This window comes from Amblyraja radiata, chromosome 30 (assembly GCF_010909765.2).
Source record: "Amblyraja radiata isolate CabotCenter1 chromosome 30, sAmbRad1.1.pri, whole genome shotgun sequence".
Classification (NCBI taxonomy): Eukaryota; Metazoa; Chordata; class Chondrichthyes; order Rajiformes; family Rajidae; genus Amblyraja; species Amblyraja radiata.
The window spans coordinates 3032696-3051021 of NC_045985.1; the positions used below are offsets into that span (position 1 = coordinate 3032696).

General features: G+C 50.0%; 1 protein-coding gene across 3 annotated transcripts in view; it reads right to left on the reverse strand.

Moving 5' to 3' along the window:
• Positions 1–759: 759 nt before the first annotated feature.
• Positions 760–18326, reverse strand: part of LOC116989788 — an 18657-nt gene continuing 1090 nt past the window's right edge. The window contains exons 1-5 of one of the 3 annotated variants that reach the window (XM_033047367.1): positions 8656–8766; positions 5965–6183; positions 4773–5126; positions 2816–3079; positions 760–1172 (exon numbers count right to left, since the gene is read on the reverse strand). In XM_033047367.1, coding sequence (XP_032903258.1) covers positions 865–1172; positions 2816–3079; positions 4773–5126; positions 5965–6013 — 975 coding nt within the window. In that variant the 5' untranslated portion in view covers positions 6014–6183; positions 8656–8766 and the 3' untranslated portion in view covers positions 760–864. Of the gene's footprint in view, positions 1173–2815; positions 3080–4772; positions 5127–5964; positions 6301–8655; positions 8767–18326 lie in introns of those variants that run through there. The other 2 variants (XM_033047370.1, XM_033047369.1) reach the window with 2 other exon arrangements.

The window sequence follows — 18326 nt, forward strand, 5'->3', positions numbered from 1 at the left end:
GGACTACATTCTGGGCAACAACTTCACGATCGCGACCGACCACCAGCCGTTGGTCACCATCCCAAACAAGCCAATCCACGCTGCCTCTTCCCGGCTGCAGTGCATGATGCTGCAGCTCCAGCGTTTGACTTTTGAAATTGTGTATCGCAAGGGCAAGGACATGTTCGTGGCCGACACGCTGTCCCGCGCACCACTATTGTCCACTGATCGCCACCCATACGAATCGTCTGACCTGATGGTGCTTAACGTTAACATTGTGCCTTCACAGCAGATGCAGTCCCTGGTCAAGCACACTGCCAAGGATCCTGCCCTGCAGCAGCTTGCCGACGTCATCCGGCAGGGCTGGCCTGACCGTCGTTCATCCTTGCCGGCCGGTGCCGAGCCCTACTTCCTGGTCCGTGACGAGCTCGTGCTGCACGACGGCGTGGTCATGAAGGGACACAAGGTCGTTGTGCCCGCTGCGCTGCAGGACCACTATTTTCAATCCGCCCACCGCGGTCATCCTGGGGCTGAGGCCACTCTGTCCCACGCCCAGAGTCAGTTCTACTGGCCCGGCATGGCCCAAGACATCCGGGAGAGGGTCTCCGCCTGCGCTACCTGCAATAGCCTCGCTCCGCATCAGCAACGCCAGCCGCTTCTGCAACAGCCTGCTCCCGAACTGCCCTGGATGGCTGTCGCCACTGACATTTTCGAGTGGCGTGGCAAGCACTTCCTGGTCCTCGTTGACTCTTATTCCAGCTGGTTCGAGGTCGACCATGGTAGTGTGGTGTATTTATTTAGTCCCTCGTTTTTCCATTATCTTGTGTTGTTCTTTTGTTCTCACCGGCATTTGTCCAATTCCTCCATATCTCTGATGACCAGCACTCAAGATTCTTCAGGTCTTCCGTTCAGTTTTGTGTTTTCCCCAAAGTAGACGGTGACATGCCCCATGTTGTCGCCCTCTTCAATTCCCTTAGACTGGAGGAAAGCTTTCTCCTGTTTCTCCACAGAGTTGGAGTCCAACTCACTATGACTATGAGCTGAGGATTTGACGGTGGGGAAATTCACGGGATGGTCCAGCGCATTCTGCATGGATACACTACGCCGGTGACGCAGCCAGACAGCGAAGATAATAAGAATCAGTACGCCACCAATAAGCACAGCGACAGCGATCTGCCAACCACTCCATGGTTCTGCACAAGATAAAGTCAGACAGGTCATTAGTGATAGGAGCAGAATTAGGCCACTCAGCCCATCAAGTCTACTCTGCCATTCAATCATGGCTGATCCATCTCTCCCTCCTAACCCCATTCTCCTGCCCTCTCCCCATAACCCCCAACACCCACATCAAGAATCTGTCAATCTCCACTTTAAAAGTACCCAATGACTTGGCCTCCACCACCGTGTGTGTCACTGAACTCTACAGATTCACCTCCCTCTGACTAAAGACATACCTCATCTCAGCGGTGAACCCAGGGTTTGGAGCTAGAGATACAGCATGAAGACAGGCCATTTGGCCACCAAGACCACCCCATACATGAGCTCTAACCTACACACCAGGGACCATTTACAGAAGCCAATGTCATAGGTAGACAAAAATGCTGGAGAAACTCAGCGGGTGAGGCAGCATCTATGGAGTGAAGGAAATAGGCAATGTTTCAGGCAGCGACCCTTCTTCAGACTGATGTGAGGGTGGAGGGGGGGGGGTGGCGGGAAGAAGAAAGGAAGAGGTGGAGACAGTGGGCTGAGTCAGAGCTGGGAAGGAGGGAGAAAGCAAGGACTACCTGAAATTGGAGGTCAATGTTCATACTGCTGGGGTGTAAACTACCCAAGCAAAATACGAGGTGCTGTTCCTCCAATTTGCGGTGGGACTCACTCTGGCCATGGAGGAGGCCCAGGACAGAAAGGTCGGATTGTGATTGGGAATGGGAGGGGGAGTTGAAGTGCTGAGCCACCGGGAGATCAGGTTGGTTATTGCGGACCGAGCGTAGGTGTTGGGCGAAACAATCGCCAAGCCTGCGCTTGGTCTCACCGATGTGGGGCAGCTGACATCTAGAGCAGCGGATGCAGTAGATGAGGTTGGAGGAGATTCAGGTGAACCTCTGCCTCACCTGGAACAACTGCTTGCGTCCTTGAATGGAGTCGAGGGGAGAGGTAAAGCGACAAGTGTAGCATCTCTTGCGGTTGCAAGGGAAAGTGCCCGGGGCGGGGGTGGTGCGGGAGGGAAGGCACGAATTGACCAGGGAGTTACGGAGGGAGTGGTCTTTGCGGAAAGCAGACAGGGGAGGAGATGGGAAGATGTGGTCAGTGGTAGGATCACGTTGGAGGTGGCGAAAATGTCGGAGGACTATTTGTTGTATGTGACGGCTGGTGGGGTGGAAGGTGAGGACTAGGGGGACTCTACCCTTGTTGCGAGAGGGGGGATGGGGAGAGAGAGCAGAGTTACGGGGTATGGAAGAGACCCTGGTGAGAGCCTCATCTATAGTAGAAGATGGGAACCACGGTTCCCTGAAGAATGAGGACATCTCCGATGCCCTGGTGTGGAACACCTCATCCTGGGACCAGATGTGGCGTAGATGGAGGAATTGGGAGTAGGGGATGGAGTCCTTACAGGAAGCAGGGTGGGAAGAAGTGTAGTCTAGATAGCCATGGGAGTCAGTGGGTTTATAGTGGATGTCGGTCAGATGTCCATCACCTGCGATGGAGATAGTGAGGTCTAGAAATGGTAGGGAAGTGTGTGAAATGGTCCAGTTGTATTTGAGTGCCAATGTCATGGTCAGACACCTCTTGAAACCAGAGCCAGTCTCAGTCCCACTCCCTCATCTGACCCACTCACCTCCGGGCAGGATGTCACAGGGCAGGGTTGCATTGACTGTGTATCTACTACAACAATCTTCTGTGACACAGGTGTATGTGTAGTTGAGCAGCCCCGGGTCCAGCAGGTACAGCACAGCTCCGGGGAAGGTGGCGTTCCCCACGCCGGGATCCTGCGATCGCCGCTCCCACCGGTAGGTGACGGGGAAGCCGCTGACGGTGGAGCAGATCAGCGTGAGATGCGACGAGTTGCAGCTGACCTCCACGGTCGGTGTGGACATCGGCTCTGTAAGGCAGCACAGTGCAAAGTCCAGCTAAACCAGTTCACGCCCATAGCCCACTAAAGGTGGCAGCACCAGCAGATAGGGTGGTGTTTGCCTTCAATGTATAGGGGCATTGAACACAAGATGCAGGAAGTCATGATGCAACTCTCTACGACTGGTTAAGCCCCAAGTGGAGTATAAGCGAGTTCGGTATTCCGAAAAACGGAAGTAATTATGGGATTTGTCAAAGGTCACTCGCGATAAGCATTCTCGGCAACCGTGCTGCTGCATGCATACAGACCTGCGTTTCATCCGCAGTCAGGATTGAACCCGCTATTGAATTGCTACTGGATCATCCCCATCACCTCCCGAGTGTCTAATCCGTGTACGGGGGCGGCCGGAGATGTTCGGGGTGATCCTGGACTGACGGGACACTGGCCCGGAGCAGAGGAGGCCCAGGCTTACAGCCAGCGCAGAGAAGAAGCGCTAATTCCGGTGCTCCAGGCCGTTGTCCTCTCAGTCCAGGGCTTGCGGTTAACCTGGTGGGACAGGCAGAGTTGAGCTGGAGTTAGACCTCCTTTCCCGTGCTGGCTGTAAGTCTGGGTCGCCACTGTTCCGGGCTGGTTGGTGTTCAGTCAGTCCAGGATCACCCGGACATCTCCGGGGACCCGGGTTCGATCCTGACTATGGATTAAATGCAGGTCTGTATTCATGCAGCAGCACACCTGCCGACAATGTTTATCGCGAGTGACCTATGACCTGGGCATGCGCAGTCGGAATACCGAACTGACTTATTGCGTACAGTTCTGGTCCCCATTACAGGGGAGATGTGGAGGGATTGGAGAAGGTGCAAAGGTAGTTTACCAGAATGCTGCCTGGATTAGATGGTTTCAGCTACAGGGAGAGGTTGGGTTGATTTTGGATTTGGATGTGGAGAGGATGTTCCCACTCGTGGGAGAGTCCAGGACTAGAGGTCACAGCCTCAGAATTAAAGAACTTTCTTTTAGGATGGAGGAGGAGAAAACCTGAGGGTGGTGAATCTGTGGAATTATTTGCCACAGCGGCTGTATTTTAACCGCAGAGATAGATAGATTCTTGATTGGTGCGGTGTCAGAGGTTATGGGGAGAAGGCAGGAGTATGGGGTTGGGAGAGAGAGATAGATCAGCCATGGCGGAATCGACTTGGGCCACATTGCCTCATTTTACTCCTATCACATAGACAATAGACAATAGGTGCAGGAGTTGGCCATTCGGCCTCTCGAGCGAGCACCACCATTCAATGTGATCATGGCTGATCATTCCCAATCAGTACCCCGTTCCTGCCTTCTCCCCATATCCCCTGACTCCGCTATCTTTAAGAGCTCTGTGTAACTCTCGCTTGAAAGTATCCAGAGAACCGACCTCCACCACCCTCTGAGGCAGAGAATTCCATCTTGGCGTGGAACTAAGGGGGGCCACAAATGGAATGTGTAAAAATGCTTTGTGTAAAATGGAATTATTTGCAACTCTGTCGGTGCCCTTTAGGTGGCGACACTTTGTGTACCTTGGGTGTGAAAAACAAAGTACTTGTAGCAATAAAGTTTCATTCATTCACGGAGAGAAAGGGTTCAGAATGCTGTGGGCAGGACTAGGCCAGAATGCCCAGTGGGTCAGCATGGACCATGTGGGCTGAAGGGCCAGACTGGGTGCTGTACAACTCTCCACGATGCTACTCACCAACCACACGCAGCTCAAAGTTGTCCAGGTTGTACAGCTCTCTCCCAAAGTATATTGTCTCTATCTCGTACGTCCCCTGGTCACCCGGCCCCAGGGCCCGCAGTTCGATGAAGGCGTCTCGTTGGAAGCAGACCCTGTCCCTGTAGGACGGGTTGACCCAGTGTGGAGACTCCGGGCTGCTAGACTTCCAGGCCAGGATTCCATGATAGGGATGGAGCCGTCCCATCGCCACCCTGAACCTCTCCAGGCTGTGATGTAGGAGGGGAAACCTGACCGACCCACCCACGGGGACGGTGGTGATGGAGCCCGCGGTGGCTGTCGTTCCTGCTCTGCACATCGCTACAGTGTAGAGTCCTGCAACACAACAATGGTCACTGTATCTGCCTGCTTCAATAGACAATAAACAATAGGTGCAGGAGTAGGTGCCAACATGCCATTGGCTTTCTTCACTGCTTGCTATACCTGCTGTGAATGATGAACAAGGACCCCCAGATCCCGTTGTCCTTCCCCTTTTCCCAACTTGACACCATTTAGATAGTAATCTGTCTTCCTGTTTTCACCACCCGCATGAAACCCCTCACATACTTATTGAACGTGGCCCCTCTCACTTTAAACCCACACCTTATTGTTGAAGTATAGGAAGGAACTTATCATGTATCTGTACACTGTAGCTGGCTTGAGTGTAAACATGTATTGTCTTTCCACTGACTGGTTAGCACACAACAAAAGCTTTTCACTGTATCTCCGTACACGTGACAATAAACTAAACTCAACTCAACTGGTTTAAACCAAAGATACACACAACATTTTGGAGTAACTCAGCGGGTCAGGCAGCATCTCTGGAGAAAAGCAATGGGCGACGTTTCGGGTCGAGACCCTTTTTCGACCCATTCCTTCTCTCCAGTATTTTGTGTCTATCTTCAGTTTAAACCAGAATGTACAGTTCCTTCTTCCACCTATCACTTCACAGCCCCCCCCCCCCCCCCCCCCCCCCCCCCCGCTATTCAGGCTTTCTCTCCCTCCCCCTCTCTCCCCCATCAGTCTGAAGGGCCGCCTGTCCATTGCCTCCACAGATGCTGCCCGACCCGCTGAGTTCCTCCAGCACTCGGTGTTTTGTGTTGACAAATGTCCACTCCTGACCCCGCGGACAGCAGCAACGCGCGGGCCGAGTGGCCTCTCTCTGTCTCTGTACCTGTCAGCAGCCACAGCTGACCCACGGCCTTGCAGACAGAGGGTCGCATCCTCGCGGTGTCTCGGTCACAGTCGCGTCTGCGCTTCTTCTTCTTGTATATGGCGTGCACAGCCTAAAGTCGTATTTGATTGTGCACGCCCGGTTGATTGCATTAGTTAAAACCGGGCGGATCAAGTGAAGGCTGCAATCTCCTGCCCCTTAATGTGCACCAACTCCAGGCTGTGGGACAAAGAGGGAGGTGTCGGACTGAGTGAACAACAGCGGTTAGAAACAGTGAACAACAGATGCAGGAGTAGGCCGGTCTGTAAAAGCCTGCCGGTTACTGTTTAAAATTTGATGAATTGCCTCATAATTTGGGTTGAGGAGCGAGGGGTGGTTGAGAGAGGGGAGGGGTGGTTGAGGGAGGGGAGGGTGGCGGTGTGTGTTCTGTTTCACAGAGACATGGGTCACCCCCAGCTCCCCAGACTCAGCGGTCCAGCCTGAAGGGTTCTCCATCCACCGTATGGACCGTACACAGGCATCTGGGAAAGGGAGAGGAGGGGGCGTCTGCCTCATGGTCAACTCTGCGTGGTGTTCAGACGTGGCAGTCCTGTCCAACTCCTGCTCTCCACACCTGGAACATCTGGCGGTGAAGTGTCGCCCCTTCTACTTTCCGAGGGAATTCACCTCCATCATCCTGACCGCGGTCTACATCCCACCCCAGGCAGACGTCCGTCTGGCACTGGAGGAGCTGCACGCCGTGGTCAACCAACACCAGACGTCTTACCCCGAGGCATTTACCACCATTGCTGGGGACTTCAATAAGGCAAACCTCAAGAAATCACTCCCTAACTTCCACCAACATGTCTCCTGCTGCACCAGAGGACCTAATGGTGAATGCTTCAGTCGAGTGGGGTTTGTAGAGAATGAGTCACCGTGGGTTGGGGAGCAGAGATCGCTCCTGTGCTGCTTCTTGGTTAGAATATCTTACAAATTCACGTTCCAGTTGCCCCCTCAACCACCCCTCTCTCCCCCTCAACCACCCCTGCCCCTACCCCTTCCCCTGCCATGTGAACCCTGACCTGCTCTTTTACACAGAAAGTGGTGAATCTGTGGAATTCTCTGCCACAGAAGGTAGTTGAGGCCAGTTCATTGGCTATATTTAAGAGGGAGTTAGATGTGGCCCTTGTGGCTAAAGGGAACAGGGGGTATGGAGAGAAGGCAGGTACAGGATACTGAGTTGGATGATCAGCCATGATCATATTGAATGGCGGTGCAGGCTCGAAGGACTGAATGGCCTCCTCCTGCACCTATTGTCTGTTTCTGAGGCCTCACTCCCCACCAACATCCTCAGGACTTTCTACAGGGGTACGGTGGAGTCTGTACTCACGTACTGCATAAATACGTGGTACTCCACCTGCAACTGCTCGGACAGGAAGGCTCTGCAGAGGGTAGTGAGGGGAGCAGAGAGGATTATTGGTGTCTCCCTACCCTCGGTACAAGAACTGTTCCAGAGCCGCTGTCTGAAAAAAAGCTCAGAGAATTTCTAAGGACAAACTGCACCCCCTCCACATACACCTGGATCTCCTGCCATCAGGCAAGAGATATTCGAAGCATCAAAGCCCAGACTACAAGACTGCTAAACAGCTTCCTACCACAGGCTGTGACGCTGCTAAACAGTCACTCTGTACTCACAGTCACTTGATTCTGCGGCTGGCACGGACACTTTAATAACTGGCACTGGCCACTCAAATCAGCTGCCCCGGACATTATAATGATTGGTTTTATTGTATTTTAACGTTGTCTTTTACCTGCTTTTAACTATTTAACTTTGACGACAGATGGCACAATGGGCTAAGTGTTCGGCTGGTGACCGGAAGGTAGCCGGTTCGAATCCCGCTTGGAGTGCATACTGTCGTTGTGTCCTTGGGCAAGACACTTACCCACCTCTGCCTGTGTGTGAATGTGTGTGAGTGATTGGTGGTGGTCGGAGGGGCCGTAGGCGCAGATTAGCAGCCACGCTTCCGTCAGTCTGCCCCAGAGCAGCTGTGGCTACAGAAGTAGCTTAACACCACTTCCGAGTGTGACTGAGGAGTGAATGAATAATGCGATGTGACGCGCCTTGAGTATCTAGAAAGGGGTGGGGAGAGGTGGGGTTAGATGGGGGGGGGGGGGGGTGAGGTGGTCGGGGCGGCAGCGGTCGGGAGGGGAAACACGGAGGATAGACAATTGTAAAACAGGGGCTGGTAACTCCGTTCCTGCAATTCAAGGCGACGGTGGAACAGACGCTCCCGCCCCCCGCCTCTGACTGACACCTCCCTCCTCCAATCACCGCGCTGAATCTTCATGCCCCGCCCCCACTGCCTGTTGACCGACGTCTCTCTCGTCCAATCGGCGCCGTCTCTCCATCACGCGGTCCCGCCCCCTCTCTATCCCGGCAATTGAACATTTAAAGTTTTAAAATCGCGATCACAAAATATTGGCGGCCCTCCCTGTCTCCCCCCCTGTCCTCTCCCCCCCTGTCTCCCTCTCCCCCCCGTCCTCTCCCCCCCTGTCCTCTCCCCCCCTGTCCTCTCCCTCCCTGTCTCCCTCTCTGTCTCTCTCTCTCTCTCTATCTCCCTCTCCCTCCCTGTCCCCCTCTCCCTGTCCTCTCCTTCCCCTGTCTCCCTCTCCCCCCCTCCCCGGCCCGCGTTTCCCTCTGTATTACGATACCTTGGAGCCCTGGAGGCAGCGGCGGCGGCTCCCGAGTGAAACGGCGGGCGGACGCTCAACCACAACGATCCTCTGCCTAGCGGAGCAGGATTGACAACTCCTGCGAAATGAGATGCCCTTTAGTAATGCAATGTGCTGGCGCGTAGTTTGAAACGGGGCGTATTCTGGGCATTTGTCCCCGCCCATTAGTAACCGCAACCTACCTGATCAGACTCGCAGTGTAATCAACGATGCGGGGGAACCGTTTTTGTGTGTGATATAGGGTTAGATTCATAATTCTGTTAATTCTTGTTAAAGAATAAAATGTTTATAAATTTTGACTCAAACGCAGCATATGAGCCATTTAAAAATAAATGATTTAAAAAAACATTAAGAAAGAAAAAAAATTCTTAATGTTTTTTAAATCATTTCTTTTTAAATGGCTCATAAGCTGTGTTTGAGTTGATTTTGTATTACCCTTGCACTCTGTAATTCATTCATCTAATCAAAAAAAAAAAAAGGTCAAGGTCAAAAACTTTATTTGCCATTTGTGCTTACACACATAGGAACTCTTGTGCGGCTATCCAGAGAGTCAAGTCAAGTCAAGTTAAAAATTAAAATTAAAAATTTAAAAAGACACACAGAAGACACATAATCCATTAAAAAAAAACAAAAAACAAAAAAAAAAAACACATACCACTCCAGAAAAAAAAAAAAAAGAAAATGCCTAAAACCCTGTACAAAGGGGAAGTGAGAGCATTGTAACTTGCACAAACCCTATATCAGGACATCAGTTCATTTTGTTTTGTTTTGGCCAAGAGTCTCACTGTTGCAGGGAAGAAGCTCTTAAAAAAGCGTGTTCTATTTGTGGCGATACTGTCCGCTCGTCTGTGCCTGAGGTTGTATGTGCAGTTTTTGTGTTTGAGCAGGGAGTGAGCTGGATGTAGTGTGTCTCTAATGACACTAATGTAATCACACTGTTCACATCTGCAGTATTAGGGAAAGTAATAGCAATATGAAGATTCCAGTTGCTCGCCATGGAATGTTAATTGATGTTTTTGTGCTTATTTTCTATTTTCTATGGAGTTGTTTCTCCACAAATAAAAAGGGGGCTGGTCTTCCCAATAGCCAGAGAATGGAATGAGATCTGCCTGTGGGGTTATCCAATTGAAGAATTTCACAAAATTAACTTTGTTTTGAGCAAGATTTACAAAAGATGTATAACTTAAGGATGGTTTTATTCCATGAGCATACAACTGACTAGATTGTGGTGGTAAGAACACACATACATGAATGTGATATAGATGTATATAATCATATAACACACACAATTATATTTCTTCTGATTTTTATATCCAATGATGAACTTTATTTCAGACTAGACAAGGGACATGAAATAATAAACATTGTAAACCTCCCCGCAACTTCACACACGCTAGGCCCTATGCCACCCCTCAACTCTCCCCCCCCCCCCATGCCAGACGACCCGCACGCTGTGGAAGGAACATAGGCATCTTTTCGCTTTGATTGTGATTTTTTCTCTCTTTTTAACGCTGAATATCTGATGACGACATATTAGCAGCAAATGGCACCAATATTGCACCAACTCACTCAATTTTAAATAATTCAAAAGCAAGATCCATAAACAAACCAGGATAACAATTTTCATTTCTGTCATTCATGGTAAGATTTTAATGTGAATATCTCATAACGACATATTAGCAGTATATTGCACCAACCCACTCAATTTTAAATAATTCATAATAAAAATCCATTAACATGGTTAACACTTTATTTCTGACATGCATAGTAAGATTTACATATTTCACATTATTCTGTGTGTGCGATATACAGGGTTGCAGTGTTCAGCATATCAGCTAACCAGTGAAAGTGATGTACAATTCAACCTATGTAACACAATGAAAGCCCCACCCCTGCTTACACCAAAGAGCAAAATGTCCAACGTAGACACAATAAAAAATAAATCGCCATTTGCAATGTTTTGTGCAGTTAACAAATCACAATTTCACACAATGTATATAAACGAGTGTATTTCATCAATATATAATTTAATAAAATCATGTACTTCACTTATGTGCCTTTCCTAGACTTCCTTTTAATGGTCAAGTTATGCAGGTTTCTATTCTTATATTTGAGTCCATAACGTATGAGGATACTCACAAAGATTGCTACAATTTGTGCCTTGACTCTGGCAGCACAAGTTCATGTCCTTGTATTCCTGAGTATTGTGTATTGCTGTATTTATTGGATGGGAAAAGTTGCTCCTGCTCATGTTAACATCGTCAAATTCTGTGCAGAACACTTTCTCGCCCACCTCACAGAACGTGAGAAAGTGTTCAGAAGGCTCCATCAGGGAGCCGAAGTCAGACGTCGATGTGTCATATGCTTTATGATGGATGAATATGAGGGCAGGATCAACTAAGGTGGATCAGGTAGAAGCAGAACATCTCTGCATGTGTGGCATTTTGAGGACAGTTCATGTGAGTTGAGGATTCTACGGCAGATGTGGCCTGCGATGTAAGCCAGTGTATTCAGGGCCGGTGCTAGGAATTGCGGGGCCCAATTAGAAAACTGATGGCGGGGCCCCTACTCTAGAAAAGTAAAAATTTATGTATGTTTATATTTCGTGTAGTTTCGGGAATTTTAAGGCAAGCTGGTTGGTGATTGGATGCAACCCCCTTAGAGACAGCGTTTGATTGGCCGCCAAATAAATTTGTCAAATCTGTAACAAAAATCGCTGGTCGGTGCGAACTCAGTGGATCTGGTTGTATCTCCAAACTAATCTGGTTGTATCTCCAAACTAATCTGGTTGTATCTCCAAACTAATCTGGTTGTATCTCCAAACTAATCTGGTTGTATCAACCAGACTATCTGGTGGTATCTCCAAACTAAACAGTATAACATGCACGTACATTCATTTAAAATTAAATTCAGTGCTTATTTCACATGATTTCTCACTGTGTAAAGCTCAATATCTGACCAATTTCTGTTTAACACGTTTGGTCTGCCGTGAGCATTTTTCGTTGCATCACGTTGCATCTCCCCTTTTCCTAATCGGCCACAATTCAGATAATAGTCTACTTTCCTGTTTTTGCCACCAAAGTGGATAACCTCACATTTATCCACATTATACTGCATCTCCCATGCATTTGCCCACTCACCCAGCCTATCCAAGTCACCTTGCAGCCTCCTAGTTTAGAGGGGTTTAAACGGTTTAGAGATGTTTAGAGGGCTTCAGATGGGTTCAGGTGTGTTTAGAGGGAAATAGGGGGGCTAGAGGAGTTTTAGAGGTGTTCAGAGGGTCCCAGAGGGGTTTAGAGATGTTATAAGCCCCCCGTGAGAAATTGTATTTCTCTGAAATTGAAGATAGACATAAAGCTGGAGTAACTCTGCAGGACAGGCAGCGCAGCGACTTTAGAGAGAAGACCCTTCTTCAGACTAAACTGAACTCTCGTCGGTGAGATTAGTTGTGATTGTCTGAAGAAAGGTCTCGACCAGAAACGCAACCCTCTCCCCAGGGAGATCAAGTGACATGCTGCAAACTACATGGTCCTGTTGTGCTCTCTTGGTATGGGAGATGAATGGAGATGGTTTCTTTACTCTGTTCTTTGTCAGTGTTTGCAGTGATAAGAGAAATTTCACATTGTCAGGTGAACAGTTTGCACTCAGAGATGGCTTTATCGGTTCAGCTACCATGACCATTCTAAAAGCACAGAGAAACTCCTTCGCTGATGGATTTTCTCGGAATCCGCCCTTTCGCCGAATGGTCGAGAATAAATTCTCAACGACATCCTGATGAAGCCTAGATGTGAGCATAAAACGAGCATCTGTATTTCCCTTTATGTGTTGCCACAGCTGTAAAATGCAAGAAATTGCAAGCTGCCATCCTTTGACAAACAATACATTTTTTGCTCCCAGCACATTTAAGCTTTGCAGTACAGGCAAGCATGATTCAAAGAATGACCAATGTGCAGAGTTTTCAGACATGGGCCTCCTCAATTTTCCTTTGTCCTTGACAACCCTGCTGTTAAATGAATCAAACAGTCCGTCTATCATTGTAATGAACTCCGCAGTATAAGCAGCCTCCGCAGGCAACTTTCCAATAGATGAATAGGTGTAGACGCCTGCTGCTACCGAATGGCTGAGCACCTGCGCTGCTTTGTTGACTCTCATTTTGGAGAAGCTGTTTAGAACAAGGTTGCCTCTGGTCAGTTTATGGACTTTTTAAATTTGCAACTGTAATTCGATTTCAAAAAATGGGCGAATATGTGCCCACTTGATAAGTTTCTTTCTGCCATCCTCTCCAATGACCTCAAAAACATACTTCTCCAAATTTGTTCTCGTGTTTTTTAGCAAGTGTGGTGGGTCATGCAGGCAAAAGATCTTGGCTTCTCATTGGATGAAGAAAGGATGACTTTCGGTCATACTCAAGTTGTTGTAGAGTCGAACATTGCTTGGGCCTTGGTCACAAACCACGGCCTTAGACTGCAGTCCAATTGCCTTAAACTTATGTAAGCATTCATTGAGTAATGTTTGCAGTTTGTCCACCCTTGTGCAGTCTCGCGACAGAAAGTAACCTGGAGAGGGAACACACACACGGTGTCCATGGGGACTCTGGAGGCCGTCCGTGGTCAAGACACCTAGTCGCCGCGGGAGGTCAGGTGTCTTGTTGATAAAGTTGGAGTTCTATTAATTTGTTGATCGTTAGTTTGTACATAGGCGGTTTTGATCGTGTTAATACTCTGTATGTTTAATTTTATTTTTTAAATAAAAGTAATTGTATAATATTTTTAAAAACTCGGAGAGGAGACACAGAAACATCGGTGCAGGAGTAGGTCATTCGACCCTTCAAGCCAGTGCGGCTGATCATCCACAATCAGTACCCCGTTCCTGCCTTCTCCCCATATCCCCTGACACCGCCAAATTAAACTCTATCTAACTCTCTCTTGAAAGCATCCAATGAATTGGCCTCCAGTGCCTTCTGTGGCAGAGAATTCCGCAGACTCACAACTCTCTGGGTGAAGAAGTTCGCTGACTTTCCAAAGATACTAGAGTATCCTCTAGCATCTTTGGTCCTTTCTCCCTAGCGCAGACCCGGCAGAGTGAAGCTCAAACGCGGACCCGGCAGAGTGAAGATCAAACGCGGACCCGGCAGAGTGAAGTTCGAGCGCGGACCTGGGGGAGATACGCTGCTCCCGTCGCTCTATGTTCACCGTGTGCGAAGTTGTGCTGGCCGTGGCAGTGCGCATGTGCAGGGCAGCCGAGGATGTGCCGGCCGTGGCGGTGCGCATGTGCAAGGCGGCCGGCCGTGCCGGCGGATGAGGAGCGGCCGGAGAGCGGAAACCCGGCGGAGAGAGAGAGAGAGAGATAGAGAGAATGAGCCCGCTCAGAGTTGAACGGCAGGTGTCCCGGGTGCTTGCCAAGCCGAGCAAAATGCCACGACTTTTAGGTTGCCCGGCGGGACGTTAAGTGGCCATTTGCACCCGGGCAAACGTTAATTTCGTGCCCTGGAGAGACTGAGACAGAGAGTTAGTATTGTTTTTATTTTGTATTACATATATATATGGGGGCACCATAATATTTTCTGTGTTCAGGGGCTCGAGTCCTTAATCCGGCGCTGGTAGTTCCTTCATTCCCCCCCCCCCCCCCCCCCCCCCCCCCCCCCCCCCCGCCGTCTCTCTGGTGCGGGGACAAACTCAAGCTGACCAATGTATAAGGAGGAACTACTGCAGATGCTGGAAGATCGAAGGCCTGAGAACAAGAACAGGGCGATCAAAAGCTGCCATGGCCAGATGGGGCTATGAAACTGGCCAAATCACCTGTGAATGTGGAGAAGAGGACCATACAATGCAGCACTGCCTTGTCTGCCCCCTACTACCCAACCAGTGCAGCTCAAAGGATCTTGCAGTGTTCAACAAAAACGAAAAGGACTGTGTAAAGGAATGGGAAACTGTCATATAGTCAACCAGCTTCAAAGACACGAAAAGAAGAAGCAGGTAGACAAAAGTGCTGGAGAAACACGTGTTCAAAAGGGAACTGCAGATGCTGGAATATCGAAGGTACACAAAATTGCTGGGGAAACTCAGCGGGTGCAGCAGCATCTATGGAGAGAAGGAAATAGGCGACGTTTCGGGCCGAAACCCTTCTCCAGACTTTTACAGTTAATGAAGAAGGGTTTCGGCCCGAAACGTCGCCTATTTCCTTCGCTCCATAGATGCTGCTGCACCCGCTGAGTTTCCCCAGCAATTTTGTGTACCTGCTGGAGAAACACAGCGGGTGCAGCAGCATGTATGTGGAGCGAAGGAAATAGGCAACGTTTCGGGTCGAGACCCTTCTTCAGACCCGAAACGTCGCCTATTTCCTTCGCTCCACATAGACGATGCTGCTGCACCCGCTGAATTTCTCCAGCATTTTTGTCTTTACCTTCGATTTTCCAGCATCTGCAGTTCCTTCTTAAACCTTTATCTTGCAAAGCAGCAGTTGTACAGTGCAAAATGAGAAGGCGTTTCCCAGGGAATCACACATAAAACCCTTCTTCAGATGTATATCTCTATTTGTATCTGTAAGCGGGCCGTGTAGGGTCCATCGCGTGGAAACGGAACTTCTTCTACTTCTTGTTCAAAAAGGAACTGCAGATGCTGGAATATCGAAGGTAGACAAAATTGCTGGAGAAACTCAGCGGGTGCAGCAGCATCTATGGAGCGAAGGAAATAGGCGACGTTTCGGGCCGAAACCCTTCTTCAGACTGATGGGGGGGGGGGGGGGGGGGGGGGGGGGGGTGAAGGAAGGAAATGGGGGGGGGGAGGAGCCCGTGGGCGGGCGGAGGGGCGGGTGGGAGGAGACAGTTAGAGGGTTGAGGAAGGGGAGGAGACAGCAAGGACTAGCAAAATTTTGCTAGTCCTTGCTATCTCCTCTAGAACTCTAGAATGTTCTTTACTGATATTTCTGTCAATCCAATGTTCCTCATTTCAATTATCATAAATCCTCTTTCTGTTTCATATCTCCTACATATAACCAGGGCATGCTGAACTGTTTCTGGCTGATGGCATTCCTCACACAGCCCAGTAGGGTGTTTTCCCAATATTTGTAATGTGCTGTTAGGTGAGTGTGTCCTATCCTCAATCTTGTTAATACTACCTGTTCCCTCCTGTTCCCCCCTCTTCTTCCTGTAATGCCCACTCTGTTTTGTAGCCATGTTTACTGAAACATGGCTCAACGGCAACATCCCGGACAACGCCATCGAGCTGGAGGGGCGCACTGTCTTCAGGGCCGACAGAACAGCGGAGGACTCCGGTAAGACCAAGGGCGGCGGACTGTGCATCTATGTGAATAACACATGGTGTACGGACGTTGTTAGGATTGGTAGTCACTGCTCTGCTGACCTGGATTACCTGATGTTAAAGTGCAGGCCCTTCTATTTGCCCAGAGAATTCACATCGACTGTTATCACTGCAGTCTATGTACCCCCGGACGCTAATGCCAGGCTAGCAATGGAAGAGCTGCAAGCTGCTATCAGCAAACATCTATCTGCTCACCCAGAGGGGGCATTTATTGTTGCGGGTGACTTCAACCACTCCGACCTTAAAACTGTACTCCCCAGGTTCCATCAGCATGTTTCCTGCCCAACCAGAGGAAACAATATTCTGGACTTAGTTTATACTAATATTACTGAAGCCTACAAAGCCCTCCCCCTCCCCCGTTTGGTCAGTCTGACCACCTCTCTCTGTTCCTGCTCCCCAAATACACACCTCTGATCAGACGTGTGAAACCTACCATGAGGGCAGTGAAGGTTTGGCCTGAGGGGGCTGTCTCTGTTTTACAGGAGCAGTTTCAGCAGACAGACTGGAGTCTGTTTGCTACTCAGTCCACCTTCAATTCACAAGTGGACATCAACTCATACACCTCAACAGTTATGGACTATATAAAATTCTCCACCGATAATGTCACTACCCACAAAGAGATAAAGACCTTTCCTAACCAGAAGCCGTGGATGAGCAGGGAGGTCAGACTCCTGCTGAAGGCTCGCGATGCCGCTTTCAGATCTGGCAACGCTGAGGGATGCAGCTCATCCAGGGCCAATCTGAAAATGGGAATTAGGAATGCCAAACTCAATCACAAACGGCGGATTGAGGAGCACTTCCAAAACAACTCTGACCCCAGGCGCATGTGGCAAGGAATCAAATCCCTTGCCGATTACCAGAAAGTTAACACCCCTCCCCCAGACAACACCACCCTTCCTGACGAGCTAAACCATTTCTATGCTCGCTTTGACCGGGACAACAAAACCCCAGCCATCAAAGTTGCTCCACCCCCGAATGAACAACCCCTCAGTCTCTCCACCTCTGCTGTACAAGATGCACTGAGCAAGGTGAATGAGCACAAAGCTGCCGGCCCCGATGGCATCCCCGGGCGGGTGCTCAGGGCATGTGCTGGACAACTATCCCCAGTCTTCACCAACATTTTCAATCTGTCACTGACCCAGGGTGTTGTCCCCACTTGCCTCAAGACATCAACCATCGTGCCAGTGCCCAAACAGTCAGCCACAGGGAGTCTCAACGATTTCCGCCCAGTGGCACTCACCCCCGTCATCGCAAAGTGCTTTGAGCGGCTGATCTTGGCTCACCTCAAAGCCAGCCTCCCCCCCACACTGGACCCCATCAGTTTGCCTACCGGGCCAACAGGTCTACAGAGGATGCCATATCGGCGGCCCTACACTCTGCCCTGACCCACCTGGACAACAACAACTCCTACATCAGGTTGCTGTTCATTGATTTCAGCTCTGCCTTTAACACTGTCATCCCCGCCAGCTTGATCACCAAACTCAGCGGACTTGGCATCACCACCTCCCTCTGCAACTGGACACTGGATTTCCTCACCAACAGACCACAGTCTGTTAGGGTCAACAACCTCACCTCCTCCACTATAACACTGCGTGCCACAGGGCTGTGTGCTCAGCCCTCTCCTCTACTCCCTCTTCACCCACGACTGCATCCCTAAGTACGGATCCAACGCCATCATTAAGTTTGCTGACGACACCACGGTGGTAGGACTGATCAGTGACAACGATGAGTCAGCCTACAGAGAGGAGGTCCAGCACCTGACAACCTGGTGTGCCAACAATAACCTCGTCCTCAACTCCAAGAAGACGAAGGAAATTATTGTCGACTTCAGGAAGGTCAGAGGGGGCAGACATACCCCCATCCATATAAACGGGACTGAGGTGGAGCGCGTCTCCAGCTACAAATTCCTCGGGGTACATATCTCGGAGGATCTGTCCTGGTCCCTCAACACCTCCAAGCTGATCAAAAAGGCACAGCAGCGCCTTTACTTCCTGAGGAGGCTCAAGAAAGCCCACCTGTCCCCCCAGATTCTGACCAACTTCTACCGCTGTACCATCGAGAGCATCCTGACCACCTGCTTCACGGTATGGTACAGCAGCTGCACTGTTGCGGACAGGAAGGCACTACAACGGGTGGTGAAAACCGCGCAGCACATCATCGGTGCCCCGCTCCCTGCCATGGATGCCCTACGCTGAAAACGGTGTCTGAGACGGGCCAGGAAGATCATTAAAGACCCCTCCCACCCCAACCATGGACTGTTTGCCCTCCTCCCATCAGGGAGACGGTACAGGAGCCTCAGGTCTCGTACCAGTAGGATGAGGAACAGCTTCT